The sequence below is a fragment of the Azolla caroliniana genome, unplaced genomic scaffold, assembly GCF_043228905.1.
Source record: "Azolla caroliniana isolate FFs.n. ecotype wild unplaced genomic scaffold, voAzoCaro1.0.p SCAF_18, whole genome shotgun sequence".
In the NCBI taxonomy this organism is placed as follows: Eukaryota; Viridiplantae; Streptophyta; class Polypodiopsida; order Salviniales; family Salviniaceae; genus Azolla; species Azolla caroliniana.
Genome location: NW_028230453.1, coordinates 1,528,370 through 1,547,385, shown reverse-complemented (window position 1 = coordinate 1,547,385; position 19,016 = coordinate 1,528,370). Strand labels below are relative to the sequence as shown.

The following is a 19,016-nucleotide window of genomic DNA, read 5'->3' as shown; positions in this document are numbered from 1 at the left end:
AACATGCTTTTGGCTAGAGCAAATTGTGCGTTGGATGCATTTTAATTCTGAAGAGTAGTTCATTCATAGGGCATGGGTTCTTTTCTTCATGTTGGGCTCAATTTTAAGCGCTTTTGAGAACACGAGTTTGTCTTCTAAATGTAGGATTGTTGGTGAGAGTGCTCCTCTAATTTTAATTTGTTGCTCTTTTGTGAGTCCATAATTCAATAGTGTAGCGTTATGTAGGGGGGTGGGCATAGTCCTTTTGAACTAGTTTGCATTTTTGTTAGAGAGAGCAAGAAGAAGAATGCATGGATGATGATGAAGTCTGGTAGTGGTACAAGTGAATGTGTGATGGTTTGTGAAGGGGATGGGATAACAATGGTGATGATGAGAAGAGAGTGATGAGGGAGATGAAGATGGAGTAGGAAACACTAATATTGGTTGTGATTGGTTTGGTGAGTTAACTAGGGCAAGGTGGGTGACTAATGATGGGGTTGTGGCCATTGGAATGAGGCGAGCTTATTCTTGGTGTTGAGTGTTAGCTCAAAGGGAGAGATGATAGAAAGGAAGAGGGACATCAACAAAGACTAATAGATAAAAATGAATTGGAAAGAGGAAAGGACAAAGAGAAAGAGAAAAGAAGAGAGGGGGAATGGATTTTATGGTAAAAAAATAGGGTAAATAACAAAAGGAAAAAAGTAAGATAGTGAAAGTGGAAGAAAAGTGAAAAAGCAAAAGGAAGAAACCAACTATTGTAACATGTTCCAGTGCAAATCTTGGACTTTCCTGGTCTATCTAAAAAAGAAAATGGTCAAGTCATTCAAATGGAAGAATTTGCATGAACTTGTGGCCAGTGTAGGCGAGATTAAAGTTTAGTTCGTCTCACAATGATGCCCATTGTTGTTTTAACTTCTACGTTGTATGAGAAAGTTAACATGAAGTTTGGGGCAGTTATATTACATTGATGTGCGACTATTGGCCAGTAAACAACCTTATTAGGAGGGGGTAGACTCTTTGTTAGGTACTCATTGTTGTGTTGTATATATGCCTTTATGTTTTATGGTGGTGTGGTCACAATATGTGGTGGGCCTCAAACAATTCTCTTTGGCGCTATCCTTTCTTTTTTCGGGATCTTAAATTACGTATCATCGATGAATTACTTGTGACTTTTTGTTAGGGAAGCATGTGCAACATGTCTGTAGTCATTGAATGTGGTTTCTTTCATAAACACATTACCTTTTGGTTCTCATGGAGGTGTTTTCGGCTTATTTGGATATCTATGTCTATGTTTTTAAGTTCCAACACTTGTTCATAATGGATTGGAAGATCCGACTAAGGGTGAATAACCAATATTGGTGGTTGCCTTGTGCAACCCTTGGATTGTAGTCCCATAGTTCTTGATTTAGAAAATAGCTACAATATCTTTATCAATATCTTCAACCATTACCCCGTGTACGCTCATCCATTCAACTTTATTCCATGGTTTAAACTCGTCTACTAGTTGTTGGTGTAATTGTAGATATATGAGTGGTTTGCTTACATTTGTTAGTCTTGGCAACCACTAGTATCCCTTTCTCTTTTTGTGACGTGGTTGTATCTCCTTATGCATATGATTTAACAAACCCTTTAAGGGTTTAGATATGCCCGCCATTGGTTTTTCTTTGTTCTTATGTGTTGTTCTTATTTTAGCTTATCAAGAGGTTTTTCTTTGTTCTTACGTGTTCTTCTTATTTTAGCTTAGTGTAAATAAGGATCATGTCAGTGCTTGTTGCAATTATTTACTCCCTTTTTTAGCAACAATATTGCCATAGAATTCACACTTCTTGGAATATCCCTAGAGGCATAACCATAGTGTGTATCATGGGTTTTCTCAACTATGTTTGCACCTCGTGTGAGAATAATTTTGGACAAGATGACTGCGTGCCATAAAAACCAATCAACTTGCCCTTGCAATATTGAAGCTCGTGATACTCTAGTTCATGTAAAGAAGTAGAGAATTTAGTTTTGTGTAGTTGAATAGATTAAGTAGGATGTGTCTCTACATGCGTGCAATGTGTAAGAGAACAAGATTCACCGAGAAAGTGTATTAGCAAAATAGGGACGATTATCCAATGAAGCTACAAATAACATTATGCGTAAAACACCTTTAAATAAAGGATAACCAACACTTTATACTAGAGAATGAGCATGGTTTATATAGAACTTCTCTAAAAACACGCATAGAAGTTAGGAACAATCTATGAAAGAAGGGAGAGTGAATGACATATCTAAGGTATCCACTTCATTCAATACAAAAGGAATTTACCACTCAATAAGTTAATTGTGGACTTTAACAGAAGCTTGCCCTAAGGAGTGTGTAATCATACACAAGGTGTTGGAGCTTCAAGCTCAACTGTGACATACCATCAAGCGAATGGTGAGATTCTTCTTCATCTAGACCCCCTCAAACTCAGTGAATCAAGCCGATGTTAAATAAGCACAAAAAACAAATGTCCAAGTTTGTTTGCTCCAAGCACTTCCATAAGTATATCCCATTTTTTTCCATCAGTCATAATCTATTGCAGATGCATACTTTTGCATACAATTGCACTTGAATGTAGTCGTAACGTATCTCAATGTCTTTCATTTGCCCATGGAACATTGAATTCAATATCATTGATCAAGATATTGAATTATTTAAGGATTAATTTGAGTTGGCCAACCTCACCACTGGAAACTCTAGTGCCCTTATAGTCTTTCTTATGCTTGAGAGAGCCATTCTTGAGTAGAGAGGGCTTATGATTACTTACCAATACTATTTTGGATCATGAATGCTTGACTTGCATCATCAAGTTGTTGTTAAGTGAGGGTTTGATAAGCTTGCAATGTACCAAGTTAAATTTGAATAACAAATTCAACTAAAACTCATCAATATCCTTAGTTTAAAGCATAACATGTATAGATTTCACTTTATTGATGGCAACAAAGTGTTGTTCTTTGATTACTAGATAACCAATATCCAATAGGTAAACCTTGTAGCAAATTTATGTGCGTGCTTATGAAATTGAGTAAGTGGGTTCACTAGAGACCCGAAACAAGGAAAATGGCTTTCTTGATGTAGGGTAGTTGTTTGGATAATATTCTACTCCCCACATTTTGTGTGTATGGTGTTGCGTGCATGTGAATGGCAAGTTTCGAGGATATTAATATGACTATCCACCATCTTGTTGTGTTCTCATAGTAAGTATGCATGTAAATTGCCTATGCATTTATTTGCGTTGGTTGCACACGTGTAAATAAGTAGTATTGTAGTTCTATAAGATGTTGTATACATATGTATGTATAAGTTTATTGTGTTATTAAAGAATTGGAAAATAATATGTAGGTCAATGTATTATGTATGTATATGTTTAATTGCATGTTTGTGTAAATAAGTGCCTGAGATATATGTGCAAGTGTTTGTGAATGCTCATGTATTTATTTTGGGAGATACGCACGACCACATAGGATTGAGTGTGTGTTAGTACAATATGTGCCCAAGTAGATGCATACATATGTATATGTGTGTATGCAAATGTTGATTACTTGTGTACATGTATGTATAAGTGTTGGAACCTAGGCTTGGTGCCACGTAGCTGCATGTTCGGTGTTATGCATCGATCGTTGAAGTCGACATGTAGATGTAGCGTTATCTACCTCTATGTCCCTACTTCTCCCTCCCTCGCTCTTGCTTGTCAGTGATCCAAGGAAGATGGCCTTTGTTGAAGATGAATTTAGTTATGGCATGAAATCGAATATTCCATTCTCGACTAATGTGGGTATGTGTATGTGCACACATATGTGTATAAGTATACGTGTTATGGCACACATGTATGTGCATGTGTATAAGTATATTTGCGTGTATGTGTATGTGTATGTGCAAAGGTTTAATTCTTATAGGATATTTGGAAGTTTATGTGTTTGGTGTATTTTGTTTAAATGGAGGGGTATTTAGGAAATGCTAAGTCCCCTTGCCTTTTCCCTTTGGATAGGTCTTTTAGGAAGGAAATGGGAAATTGAATAAGTAAAGGGGGCAAAATAGGGGGGTCGGGGCGTGTGGGGGTAACCTAGGTTCAATGCCATGCAGTTGCAGGTTCGACATCGGGCATCGATTGTTGATGATGATTAGCAAATGTTGCAACAGATGCAATAGAGATGCGCTCATCTCTCTTCCTCCTTATCCTTCTTTGTTCCTTATTTACTTTTATAGCCCTCCTTTACCACTCCTAGGGAAGAAACACCTAGATCCGATGACACGTCACATAGGGATGAAATGTCCTAGGTCCATAATGGGGGACCTAGGGACAAAAGAAGGTTCCTTTTTTAAGAATTACTCTCAGCCTTTTTGAACAAGAGTCATCCCAATGAAAGGACGTTGAATCTAGAGATGTAAAGTTTGAATCTTGTTGCTCGTCAAAATTTCTTCTCGTTGTAAAAGTTCACTAACAGGCAACAAACAATAGCTTCTTTTTTGTATCGTTCAAGTGGAAGATAGATACTACTAATCGTTTCATACAATGTGTCCGATTTGCTTGTTCGATTCAGAGTTACATTTCTCAGATTTGGCAAGTTTTGTGAGGGATGTTATTTTGATGGCAAGATAGGGTGGGCATTCCAGAGAAATATGTGAAAAGACTTGGAGGGGCATTTTTGGAAATAAAGAAAATGATCATAGAAGAAAGAAATAAAGAAAGAAAAAGAAGAGGCAGAGGCAGAGGCAGAGGCAGAGGCAGAAGATGGCTATGGCGGTGGACTCTGTTTCCTTCGCCTCCAGAGCTTCTCTTAGCTTTCCTCGCTGCTCTTCTCAACAAATGAGAAGAGATTTTGTACAGGTTCTCCTACCACATCTGTCTGATTCGTTCATTTCCTTCCTTGTGTTATATCATTTGTTATGGTCTCCCGTAGGAGATAAAACGATCTTCTTCTGATCTTTTTGAACAGGTACGTGGAGTAAGCTATCGTCCTCCTGGTACTGAAGTGAACCTTCTAGATCGCGTCACATTTACCCTCCCTCAGAACAGGTGAGCGCTCCCTCTCTCCCTCTCTCTCTCTTTAATATCATGTGAAATAAACTTGAGAACAGAGGAGAGAGGTTCTGTTTTTTTCTGTTTAGGGTACGTAGTTTTGTGTTTTTAGGAAAGGATACCTATAAACCCCAAGGGTGTTTTTGTAACCCCGGAGGTAAATTCACAATAAAACACGTATAATTTCCAGTGCAAAAACATACCCACACATGTATACCTTCCATGGAGACATCAATACATGTCTAACTTTCGTGAGAAAGCCGACTGGCACACGTATAACTTCCATGAGGAAACCCACCGACACATGAAACACAGTAGAAGAACAAAGGAACTCCCTCGAGAATGACGACGATGACAAAGATGGTCATAGTGATGGCAAAATTGGGGATTATGACAGAACTAATGGACACACACAATGCAATGCATTTCGTTTTATGCACTGCATTTATCATGCAATGCATCATATCCACAACTTAGATGGTGTTTTTTTGATGTCAAAATTTTTCTTCTTTTCTTCTTGTCATTTAGCTATACAGCATATCTGCCCTCTGTCTGGCATTTGTGACTGGTGAAACTGTTAGAGATATTTTAAATGCCCATTTCTTGGTAACTTAGCATCCGATTGCTGTAACCAACACTACAAGATTATAGGATACTCAGTTTAGACAATAGAAAGTGTCTAATTGTTTGTGAACCATGATGGTTATGAGATACATTGATTATTTTGAATTATGGTTCTCACCTTTACTCCGTGAGGTAGGTTAGATTAGGTTTTTCACCCACCATGAGCTGGATTAGGTTTCTCAACTATATAAGCAGGCCTCTCCACTCCTTAAGTATTAATTCACTATCAGTCTTGCATCTGTCATTGAGATTGTCATTGAAGCTTGCTAGAATGTATGGATGGGCGAAAATGTGTACTGCTGCTTGTATTCCTGGGCAAGATCAGTAACAATTTTTTTCAATCTATTGGTCTCTTTCTTTACTTGTTATTTTCCACTGCACGCTCATTTCTTTCATGATATCAAAGGTGAAGCGCTAAGAAACAATATTTTCAAAAGAATATTGTGCAAACTCTTTAGTTCTTCATGAACTCGAGAGATATGAACAACTAACTTTAACGGTAACAGTTTCGTCTAAATTTTGTTATCAAGTTCCTAAGGATATTGCATTATATTGGGCGTGGAAATATAAAATGTTGCTGCACTTTGGGCTACAGTGACCAGTTTCACTGAACCTGTTTTAACTTTTATTCAATTACACACACAGCAATTGAGGCTTGGTCCAGCGATTCATCTACATCAGCATTGGCTCAGCATTCAGCTTCAGTAGGGAATAGATAGAATAACAACACCATTCAGTCAGTGGAGCAGAGGAATGCAGTCCATAATATCAATTCAGTTCTCGATAAATTTGGACTGCCATTGCTTTTCATGTTGCCAATGAAACACACTGGCAACACAATGTGAAACGACCTCCAAAACAAGCACATGATCCCATTTTCAAAATGTGATTTGCAAAGCAGTTTAGAATTGCCATGATCTTGAAATTCGACAATGTGTATGTAGTTCATGCCATAAAGTTTTCCTTATTTGAAGCCTGGTCGGTGAAGTTGTAGCATTTGGACCGATATTGCTTTTCCTGTTGCCTATGAAACACAGTGGCAACACGGTATGAAACCACCTCCAAAACAAGCACATGCTCCCATTCTCAAAATGTGATTTCCAAATAAGCATAATGTACGATTTTGAACCTATTGCATTTACTTTATGAAGCAATGTAAATACTATAAGTAACACTTATATGCTAGATAGATTTTCTCATAGGATCTTGATAAATCAATCACTTTATCATGATATTACTTCTGTTGAGTATGATGATGATATGGGGTATGTGAATGATGTGAATGGGGATAATATCAATGTTGATGTCAAATATGATGGTGATGTGAATCAACATTTTCCATGTTGTGAACCAGCATTAGGAGCTCCTTTTCTTGTCTTCATTGACTCCATCACCTATCTTGTGCTCTTCATGTCAAGTTTATGAAAGATGTCGTGGAGTGTGCATCACATGTGCACAGACAAGCACTGGCCCTCTATCTGCAAGTGGTGGAGGTCTTTGAGATTGAGAGTGAAAAGATAATCAGGAATAAAGTTCTCTAACATGTCTGAAATATAACTTAAAATGATGCACATTAATCACAGGTGCAACAGCCAAGGTGTAACCCTAGCCGAGGAAAAATTTATGTATTCATGTTGGCATTCAATATCTATTTGATCCATTCCAATTTCTCAAAATGGATCTAGTGGAAGTGGGGCCTGCAGTGCAAGATTCTAGAGCATGTTGCTACGAAACCATGGTGATTTAAGTATTCAAGGTGTCAAGTATGACAGGACTTGTCCAATAGGGTGATAACCGTGGTATTAATAAGCTAATTGTTGTCTGAGTTGTGCATTGATGATTCTCCCTAGCTGCATACCATCCAATTGTCGATTGGACTACACTAGTCTTGATGAAAAATAACCCATTAAATTGCAAGAACGTAATCTTGTGAAGTATGTTGATTAAGATAGCCTCCTCTCCCTTCACGAATTATTCTCTTTCAATTCAATGCTTTTAAAGGAGAAAGAATAGAGTACTGTAAAATTACCTCAAATTATGGGTAATCATTTTACAACAAAAGAAAAGCTGCGACTGAATGTGGCACGAATAACAGCTCCTGTTTTGTATTGAGACAATCATGAATACATGCTTGATTTTGGACATGATGCTTTATGGCCACCCTATTTTTTTTTCAACAAAATCTAATCCCTCTCCCTGTTATTACAGCAACCATTCGGTGTGCCCACTTCAGTGTGCCATTAAATTAAGTGCCCTTTTTATAGGGGTCAAAATCCAGATCAAGAAAATCACATTGTTTCATGACAAAATTACATCAAACAAAATTGGAACTATGTTCCAAACTTTCACAAACAAGAAAATCATCCATAATAGAAATTTTGTTCCAAACATTATTTCTAGCCCTCCATTCATTAGGAATGCCAAAGCACTAGGAAAAAATCCTCACAAATAAGTGCAATCCAATTAGATGCACATGCAAAATTCCCTATTAGAAGGTTTATTTCGTATGTTAGAGGACCCAACTGATGCACAACAAGCAAAATGCTCTATTAGAAGGTTGATTTCTTATGTTAGAGGAGCTAATTTCATGTAAAAAGCCTGATCATCATAAAAATAAAATCATGATTTCTTATGTTAGAGGAGCTAATTTCATGTAAAAAGCTCGATCATCATAAAAAAAATCACGATTTCTTATGTTAGAGGAGCTAATTTCATGTAAAAAGCCCGATCATCATAAAAAAATCATGATTTCTTATGTTAGAGGAGTCAATTTACATATAAATCTGATGATTTCTACAAAAAGCATTGGCAAAGATTTACAAATCAATCTTTGAAGAGAAACAACAATTTATTCAATTTATAATTGCAGTGTTTGGGAATTACTATTACATTTTGAGATTTATGTTACGAATCAATGCTTTCATAGAAACCTTCACAAATGTTTATAAAAAGCTTCACAAATTTCTATTACAAATCAATTTTTAATAGAAACATCCACAATTTTTTGTAAAACATTCATAAAATTCTGTTACAAATCACTTTTTTAAAAGAAACCTTCACAATGTTTTCCAAATATTGACAAATTTCTGCTACAATTATGCATTTTTTCAGAAAACATGCTTTATACATAGTACATTAGAAACCTTCATGATTGCAACAAAATCTGGCAGTGATCTATGCATCAGTGGTGAACAGCTGCGTGGGGAGCAACGTGGGAGTGATTACAGTAGCAATGTGGGTCTAATCATACAATTATGCATTTTTTCAGAAAACATGCTTTATACATAGTACATTAGAAACCTTCATGATTGCAACAAAATCTGGCAGTGATCTATGCATCAGTGGTGAACAGCTGCGTGGGGAGCAACGTGGGAGTGATTACAGTAGCAATGTGGGTCTAATCATAATCATGGAGTGATTAGAGTGGATGTGGGGGCTGTATTTTCTGAAAATGTGCAGAGAAAAACATTTTGGGGAAAAAAAATCATGTAAAAAGCCCCAAGTGTGCACTTAACCGAATGGTTACAGTATCTCAATTGTGTGTCTAATTTCTGTTTCTGCAAATTTGATGCAGTTTAGGTCTTATTTTTGGACGAAGTGGAAGTGGGAAGACCACCCTTCTCCAGGCATGCTTTGCTTAAAGTTGTAGTTCAGGAAGGTTCTCTTTTGTTTGGGAAAAAGAGAGTAATTGCTAATCTTACTGCAGGTTCTTGCCGGTCTAGCGAATCCAACAGAAGGATCTGTTATAATTAACAAAGAAGGAGAAAAAGAGGGAGAACAAGGGTTGACCCCAAGACACACTGGCATTGTTTTTCAGTTTCCTGAGAGGTATGATTGCAGCTATTAAACAATGTTCTTTACTCATTTTTCATTGCAAGGGCATTGCATTGCCTATTTGTCTAACAAATGCCATACTTTCAACAGCATGGCGTTTCTTGCTCATTTCATTTAAACCTTGTAGAGACTAGACCTACTCTATCTTCATAAAGGCATTCATCTCCACCTATGATGTATCTGATAGGGTTTGAATTTAGAACCAATAGGTCAGGAAGCGGAAACTCTGGAAGCAGATTTTGTTTCACCTTTCCTTAATTTATGAGAATATATAGCTTGATCCTGATTTTGGAGAATTCATCTAGGATATTGGAATGGATGTTTTGATGGCTTGTCATATATGAAATGCACTCATTTTGATCATTTGTGGTTTACTTGAAAAGAGGCTGAATGATAACAGCATCATTCTTCAACCAAGAGATTCATGGTGGTCATACTTTGGGCTTATATGATGATATATGTGTATATTTTTGTAATGGATATTGGCTAACTGGTGCTTCTCAGAGTCACTGTATCATGTTTGGAAGGCGACAATGTTACATAGAGTTGAACAGGGAGGGCTATTTGGTATACATTTATGGGTCATTCTTGGAGTTGTGAAGATTTTGTCAAATTGGTACATATTGAGCAGTAGCAAGAATAAAGAGCTGCAGAAAAACAAGTACAATTATACACATAGTTCCCAAAGTATGATGTCTATGTAGGTATTTCTTTGTATCACTAACAAATCTAAGATTACAAAGTGTCTATGTAGAATCAGCCAGCAAGACTTGAGAAGCTAGGAACAAAGATCCCTGCAAAGTTACCGTTCACAAGAACTGCTTAAAACTTGTGCCCCATGATTCTGCTATTTTTAATAAACAGCTTTCTTTTTCCAGATATGCACCTCAGATTTGATGACTAACTTTCCTACTCTTTATTTCTTTGTTTATGCCTAAGATACTATATAATATAGCATAATGGCCCATAGGTACACAAAACTTAGCTACTGAGTTTTGGCACTGATGTATAACCGGAGCTGGTAAACAAGAGAACAGTCTCAGTGGACGATAACACTTTGCACAATAAACACACCTTTGAAGGAAATTGTTTTCCTGAATTACTTTAAGCGTACAGAGAATTCATATTGAACATTGCTGTATATGTATATCTGTTTACTGGTTTGATTTGTAATATTAGGTAGCGCCGTTTGATGTCGGAAGGTAAGTCTGGTCTAGGATATCATAAAAGAGATTGTCCATGCATACAGGTATTTTGTGGCTGATACTGTATTGGCAGAGTTGACATTTGGATTGCCTTCTCGATCACAAGATCCATTCATGATGCAACAGCTTTTCTTGCGACTTCATGAGGTTTCTTTTGCGGTACGATGCTTTCATATTTTGAAATTTATGTTGTTTTTCTCCATTACCAAGATTGTTCTTGGATTTCAGGTATTGTGTGAGTTTCTTAAAAAAATGCTGTTTTTATGAGGATTTTAAAGTTCTTGTAGGTTGGTCTTAATGGGATTTCATGGGATGCAAATCCCCGTTCTCTAAGCGATGGTTACAAGCGCCGCCTTGCTCTAGCTGTTCAACTTGTGAGTGTTCTGAATCCTGATATTAATGTACACGTTGAACTAAATCCAATAGAACCATAATTTCACATCTGTAAAAGAGTGAGTATCAAACATTGAACAAAATGATGCAATAAAATAATAATAGAAGTTGAATTTCCATATTCTTCAGGCCATCAAATACTACGAGGATTAAATCAGCACATAGATTATTTGTTCTCATCATGAGGAACCATGGGCTAAAGTTGGCACAATGTTCCATCTTGCAGTTAAATATTGGCATTGAATAAGTCCAAGATTCCATCACACTTATAAACTTGCATGTGGTTTTAAGATACTAACAGGTTTCTTCGCTGTTTTTTTCTGTTTGCAAAAGTTACTTGGTCGAATTCATCAAATGTACTTAGATATCAAATGAAATATTGTTTCAGAATTGGAATATTTCAATCCAAAGGATACATTTTATAGTTGACTTTAATTGTTGATTATTTAGAGAAGATGCGATAATGATAAACTATGCTTAAGAATCTTCGAATGGTTACATACATTATAATTTCCTTATAATGGAAAGTGCCTTTTTAATCACTCAGAAGTCCACGTTTTCTAACTATGTCCTTGTAAATATCTGATTGACAACACATAACATCAGATGAGTTCCAGAAATAGCCCTAGTAAACTTAAAAATTATTCTTTAATCTTCATATGTAGTATATATATGAACTTTTGCACAAATGTGTATTCAACGTCCTCCATTTATGTTATTCAACAATGATTCTGATGCTTCTCTACAGGTGCGCCGACCCCAATTGTTACTCCTAGATGAGCCACTTGCTGGGTTAGGTAAATATTTTCAGGCATTTGATATAAAAACATGACAAGTTATTACAAATTTTGCTGAATGTCTTTGATTTTTTTTTTCTCAAATTTCGATTCAGTCTTAATATTGTTTAACCAGGTAAATATCTTTCACACATTTGAAAATATGAAACAAGACAAATATTTACGAATTTGATTGAATGATGGTTACATTATTTTTGTCTTTTTAATTCACAATGTTGGTCTAACATTCTCATTAAATCTTTTTTTCTGAATGATTAGATTGGAAAGCTCGTGCAGATGTTGTGAGAATGCTTGGAAGGTTAAAGAAAGAGTTAACATTGCTCATCGTGAGCCATGATTTGAAGTAAATATAATTTGTTAAAAAACCATGGTTTTGAAAAACGGAATTCAGTAAATGATCATTTTCTCCATTGCAATACTGATTCTTGACGAATTACTATACTCTGCCGCAGAGAACTGGCGCCTCTTGTAGATAAAGCTTGGAATATGGAACTTGGAGGCCGTTTGGTCGAATCATCTCTACCTGTTCTGTAGTGTGTATATATATTTTCCATTATATCGTTCCTTGGTGTATAATCACACTAAAGTAATATGAGCCTCAGCTGGAGAAAGAGAAGCATGTACTTGGGAACCAATACACTTATTAATGGAGTGTCTTATTGTCATCCTCCATGAAGTAGATTTTAAGTTCCCAACATCACAAATTCAGCAATGGGTATAAGACAGCACTAATGCTTGGCTCTTTTACAAGATTTCACATTCAAAATGGTTGTTTCTTTGCGCACGATTGGTTTGGAGATCAACAAGAGGTTGAAGCAATCCTTGAATGCTCAAGTGGCTCTTTGAAACTATCATGACTACTCACGGTAATCTAACTCAATTTATTCATAATGGAGTATACCAACTGATCTGCAACTACTGTAAATTAAGCCTTTATCAGCTTTGAAATTAATACTAATTTTTCTTCTTAAAATTAAACTCCATGCTATGAAGCCAATTAGTAGGTGGTATGCTATGGCGACCAAGAAGTCTGTTTAATTTTAATTCCAAGTAGAAACATTATTTTCCACCTTGGAAAACTCAAGATTGAATCATGCACTTTATCCTCAAAAGGTGCTGCCTATGTATATGACCCCTATTGCTATCCCTTGATCTGTAATTTGGATGCTTCATATTTATTGTTGACATGTAGATGTGAAAATTCCACTCCTTCCATATAAATATCTATTGGAAAATGAAGTCATTCACACATGTGAAACCCAAAATAGCGAATATGGACGTAGAATTTCATTTTCCTCAATTTCTCACTCTCATTATGCAATGAACATGAATCCTTTGGCTCCCACTATTGTAGCATCTCAATGTCATAAAATTGAGGTAACCCAAGTTCAATCCTCACTATAGTCTTGGCCTTGTGCCATACATACATCATAGTTAGTCTCTTGCGGATCTTTAAAAAGATGTGTGTCTACCCCGTTTTTGAGATATAAAGAAAGGTTGGCATTAGTAGGCAATATAGTATTATTTTTCTTAGCAAACTTCAAATGCATTCTAAGTTAGAAGTAGGACATTAAAAAAAGTTTCCTTAATGATTGGAAAGGAGATCACACAATATAAGAGAATCTGTTTCATTTGGTAGATGTTTTCATTGAAACAATGAATCCTTTGTCTAATCACTTCAAGAGATTTTCAAAAGCTTGGGTTTGTACAAGACTTCACCAAATGATCTTCTTTGGAAGACATTGTCGGCATTGGACTTAAGATGGATTCCAAAGTGAGATTTGGCAGAAATGCTCCAACACTCATAAAGTTTTCTTGTATTTTCTTCAAATGCCCATAAAGTTTCTGTATTTCTCCCCATATGATCCCAGTCCTAGACTCTACTTCTTCACTTTCACTTCTACAGCCAAAAGTCCTTGCCAAAAATCCATTGTTTTTTCATTAGAAAATTTACCACCTTTGTGCCACATGACATAGGCACATTCACGAATAGGTAAGGTTCTGCATAAAAGGTAACACATAGGTAAGGTTCCATAAAAAAGCAGTGATTTCACCTCACTAAACAAACATAAAAACCTACATCAAGAATTAACATAAACTTGAAGGCCTCAATGACAAGTATTTGAATGAGCCAAAAAAGTGGCCAAAAAATGCCGATCTGATCATTAACCTCCATTGCAAGCCAAGATCAACCTATTCATTGTGAGCATTCAACTTGGAGAGAGCCATAGTGGATCTATTCTCTTAAAATAAAATCTAATATTCGATATTTGGTTGTTAGCATTCCTATCCATCATGTGATATTTGGGTGTGGATAGATTTATCTTAAAATGCGGTTTTGTTGTATAGGTACATGATGATAAATGATGGATGATATCACATGAACACGTTATCAATCATAACATAATTTCATTTGATTAAGTTGTATGTAATTACAAATTAGTGGGTTCTCTTTCTTCTCTCATTCCCTTAATCTTCTAGTCTATAAATTGCATAATGATTGCAATGAAATTAGTTCAATAACGGCGAAAAAGAAAAATTCCTAGAAAGTAAGAAATGAGTCTATCATATAGTAGCTCTTTTAAAAAAACATGTACTAGAATTCTAATTTTCTTTGATTGAAGAGGTAGAATTGACCTCATCAATGGATTAAAGATGGAGTATGGTATAAATTACAAGCTTCAATCCAAGAATGGAGTATAATCTAAATGAGAAGCTCTGGAACCCCACCAGAATCTAAATTAGAAGCTCCAATCCAAGCATGGAGTATAATCTAAATGAGAAGCTCCAATCCAAGGATGCAGTATAATCTAAATTAGAAGTCCAAGATGTGAACGTTCTACTGACATACACAGAGGCGATCATGGAGGACTCAAAGAAGCTAAATATAGGTCTCACAAAATTTTGTTCTTTGCTCTAAGAGCCGGCATTGTGTTCTTTTTTGTGTGGCTATTAAAAGGGAGTATACATATGTAAATACATAGAAGTGTGTGACCCTTTTCACACAGTGTTAAAAAATAATAACATTTGGGCATCCAATGATCCATCTCCCCATTCACATACATACAATAGAAGAGTTATGGCTAAAAACACGAGCCACCAAAAATGCTAAAATGGAAGTAATTAAGCAGTAGTAACACCTTGATACAAAAGAAACAATGACGAATTTGAATAGATTTTGGTGGATTTGTCACTAAAGAAAGCATAGATTTCGGTGGATGTGTGTGACTAGAGAAAGGATAGGTTTTGGTGTACGAGTATGTTGACAATGGAAGCCTTGAGAAGCTTCTTTACGTGAAGGATAAGATCGAGGCCATGAGCTTAGTGCAGACGAGCAACTGAAGACGGAAGATACTGGTGGGCATGGCGACCACATTGGAATATCTACATAAAGGTCTAGGGGGATGTGTGGTCCATAAAGATATGTCAAGGCAATCAATGTATTGTTGGATAATCTTTTTGCTATTGGAATTTTCTACAATTTTTTCTTCATAACAACATTGTGTCATTGTTTGTATATGTATATTACCACATTTCTACTTGTTTGCACAATATATCATGATACATACAATATACCATTGATTACATAAGTTATACAAAACAACAAAGGAAATAATATTGACATGTTCTCATAAAATGGAATGCAATTCCACTAGTCTCATGTTCGAATTTGTGTAATCTCACTAGATCAATGATGGAAAACCCTAACATCCTAGAGTGTGTGAACATAAAATCCTCTTGGTGGGGATAGGTCCTCTAGTTTCTCTACAAGTTTATAAACTTTTTGTTTTGGTCAAGGCTTTTTAAAAATGGTCATTTTCAAGCTGAATACGTAGAGTTACAAGTTTATACTATATAGCAATGTGTCTCTTCATGAATCTTTAACTACAAGCGTTTGTTGAGTATGGGTGTTTTAACTAAAGCATTTGTTGAACATCAAGACAAGATAGGATAGGATAGGAGGGATGTGTAATTAAAGACACTAGGATTGATTAAAGCTTGCAAGTTTGGGGATTCATGTGTGTGATCAAGAGAAATTGCATAATGGGTTCACAAACCAAACTTGGACCATGTTTGTGGAGGCATTGAATTCGAGCGAGGTTTGAAACCCAAAGTTTTGATGCATAGAAAGGTTAACGGTGTCAGACCTATTTCGATCGTATCAACTGATTTCAATCTATTTATGTGGATCCAATATGACCATGAGAGGAGCTATATAGAATGAAGGTGCCTTTGGGAAGGCCAAGGTTTGTGGAGGCATTGAATTCGAGCGAGGTTTGAAACCCGAAGTTTTGATGCATAGAAAGGTTAACGGTGTCAGACCTATTTCGATCGTATCAACTTCTTCTTCTTCTTCATCCTAGTGCCACAACAAAAGACTTGGATTGGCATTTCATCATGGTGAGACTGCCCTCTACATCATCAATGCCAAGGAGAATGCAATCCAAGATTGGTAATATGGCTGGGTTAGTATGGCTACTGCAGACCGCTTTGCCCGAGTCGGCCATCATCCTCTTCGACATTTGCTTTCTCGGATCGTCGTCGACACATTTGACCATGGCCATGCCTTACAACCTCTCCTTTGGTCCAAGATCGGCCGATTTCTTCTCTATGTTCGACATCTCAGTTGTGCCCAGTGGTGAGGCATATTCTGGAACAACAGCAGTCGTTGTGCCCAGTGGCTCGGCGTATTCTACAAGCGAGCAAACCAATGTCGTGTGGCTCATCCCAGACCCCAGCCAAACCAGTAATCACAATCGAAGTGTCGGCCGTATTGTCTCTAAAGAATCCGTAAAATTCTTCACCGATAGGGGCGCCATTGTCTCTTTTAACACATCCTTCTCCTTCCAGATAATCACCCAATGCAATCTGAGTGGAGAAGGCATGGCCTTCTTCATTGCACAAGACAAGGCATTCCCACATGCCAGTGCTGGTGGCTACCTTGGCCTCTCCAATGACACCTTCATCCAACATACCTCCTTCCCTGGTCACAACTTTTTCGCAGTCGAGTTTGATATTGCGCAATCATCCCAATTTGACGACCCGAGCTCTAGCCATGTCGGAATTGACATCAATAGCTTGCAATCTATCCAAACAATGGATACCTCCGGCGACAACAATCCGCTCTCTTTCCATCGAAATTTCACATTTCAAGCGTGGATCGAATTCAATGCCTCCACAAACCTTGTCCAGGTTTGGTTGATGAACTATGGGAACATGTCTATCTATGATAATTCGCTCAACCGCACGAGTGAATCCCTCATATTGCAAGCTTCCATTGATCCTAGTGTGTTTAATGACACATCCATGTGGGTGGGCATCACGGCATCAAGTGGATCTACCGATATTGCAAATGATAAGCTGCCCTCTGGCTATGCTATCTACTCATGGGACTTCTCGACCTTCGATGAGGTTGAGTTCATCGACATTTCTCCGAGCCACTCGCCATCTTATGAGACCAACGATTCTTCTAGTGATTCTCTGTCCTACAATCCTAACATGTATCCACATCCACAGGTCCCCAAAAAAGCCTGGAATTTTGGGTTAATTTTGGGCATCTCCTTTTCACTTCTTTTCCTTATGGTCATTATGGGATTTACCATCATTGTCTACAGGAATGGCTGTGGAGCATTGCACTGCATATCGCGGCCGAAGAAATCTGAACTATATGCCGCACATACGGCAGCCAGGGCGGGCATCCAACAATTTAGCTACAATATGTTGAAGAGGGCCACCCACAACTTCAGTGACAAAATGCTGCTTGGAGAAGGTGGGTACAGTAAGGTCTACAAGGGTATATTGCCCAATGATGAATGTCCGACATCTCGGCAGGTAGTGGCCATCAAGAAACTGAAAGAGAATGTGAAAGAAGGCGGGGAAGCGTCTTTTGCATCGGAGGTGAGCATTATAAGCAGCATTCGGCATCGCAATTTGTTGCGGTTGAGAGGTTGGTGCTACGAGAAAGGGAAGGCATTGTTGGTGTACGAGTATGCGGACAATGGTAGCCTCGAGAGGCTACTTTTCACGAAGGATGGGATGGAGGGAGGGGCCGTAGTGCTAACTAGCGAGTGGAGACGGAAGATACTGGTGGGCGTGGCGACCGCATTGGAATATCTACACGAAGGTCTAGGTGGTTGTGTGATCCATAGAGATGTGAAGGCAGCTAATGTTTTGTTGAACAAAGACTGGGAACCAATGCTCGGGGACTTTGGTCTCGCGAGGCTAGTGTCGCATGAGAAGATATGGGCGACCACGACAGCCGCGGGCACCATGGGATACATGGCACCCGAGCTAGTCTACACGGGGCGAGCAACGGAGAAAGCCGATGTGTACAGTTTCGGCATCCTTGCTCTCGAGGTTGCATGTGGTAGGCGTGTTCTTGATTTCAGCCTCAGCCCCGAAGAGGTGAACTTGTTGGATTGGGTGTGGACACTTCATATGAATGACAATCTCATGGATTCACTTGACCCTAGCATTTTGCAATGTGATGCCCATGGCATACATGATGAGTTTGAGAAGGTGATGATGATGTGGAGAGGGATCATTCATGTGGCACTAAGTTGTTGCCACCCGGATGTGGAGTGTCGGCTGACCATGAGAGATGTCCGACACATTCTTATAGAAGGTCGCCTCCTACCATTGCCCACTTCACGTCCTGATCGACCGATATTGAACCATGGTCCAACGCACACCTTAGAATCTACCTCAAATGCACTTACTTGGAATAGTAGTTCCTCTAGTTCCTATATGAGTTCGTAATCCTTTTGGTTTTGGATTGGTCACACTTTACTTCTGAACAAGATTTTCTAATTGTAATTAGGACTGCAATATGTCACTTGTTTGTGATACTTAATAAGAGAATGACTCTTTAGGAATCTTATTGTCCAATATATGGTGCTTTATTGTGATACTAAAGTTCCTTATTTGGTCCATAGTTCTCTATTTGTTGTCATTAAGACATTGAAGGAAGGTCAAAGGCAACCTCAAAATCTCCTCAAGTTTGGATTGAACCGTACCACATAGCGTGAAACCACGGTTTAACATTTTAAATGGTTTGGTTTGGTTTAGTTCAAGTTTAAGTTTTTGTAAACGGTTCGGTTTTGGTTTAGTTCGATTTGGGGGCTACCTATTTTGTTTGG

The 19,016-nt window shown here is 37.6% G+C and overlaps 2 protein-coding genes across 3 annotated transcripts; both read left to right on the top strand.

Annotated features, from left to right (window-relative positions):
- Positions 1-4,707: 4,707 nt before the first annotated feature.
- ABCI11 (non-intrinsic ABC protein 14) lies at positions 4,708-12,904 on the top strand. Of its 2 annotated transcripts, XM_087334230.1 has the most exons (9): positions 4,708-4,832; positions 4,942-5,021; positions 9,223-9,274; positions 9,355-9,476; positions 10,732-10,846; positions 10,975-11,061; positions 11,829-11,877; positions 12,136-12,220; positions 12,330-12,902. In XM_087334230.1, the coding sequence occupies exons 1-9, from the start codon at positions 4,737-4,739 to the stop codon at positions 12,409-12,411; spliced, it is 768 nt and encodes a 255-aa protein (XP_087190356.1). In that variant the 5' UTR covers positions 4,708-4,736; the 3' UTR covers positions 12,412-12,902. The 2 variants fall into 2 exon arrangements, with proteins under 2 accessions (XP_087190356.1, XP_087190357.1); XM_087334231.1 differs by lacking the exons at positions 4,708-4,832; positions 4,942-5,021 and adding an exon at positions 6,840-7,404 and having other exon boundaries at positions 9,228-9,274; positions 12,330-12,904.
- Positions 12,905-16,434: 3,530 nt separating this feature from the next.
- LOC147851993 (putative L-type lectin-domain containing receptor kinase S.7) lies at positions 16,435-18,690 on the top strand. The gene has a single exon (XM_087334388.1). It carries the CDS (start codon positions 16,435-16,437, stop codon positions 18,634-18,636), a length of 2,202 nt encoding a protein of 733 aa, XP_087190514.1. The 3' UTR covers positions 18,637-18,690.
- Positions 18,691-19,016: the final 326 nt, after the last annotated feature.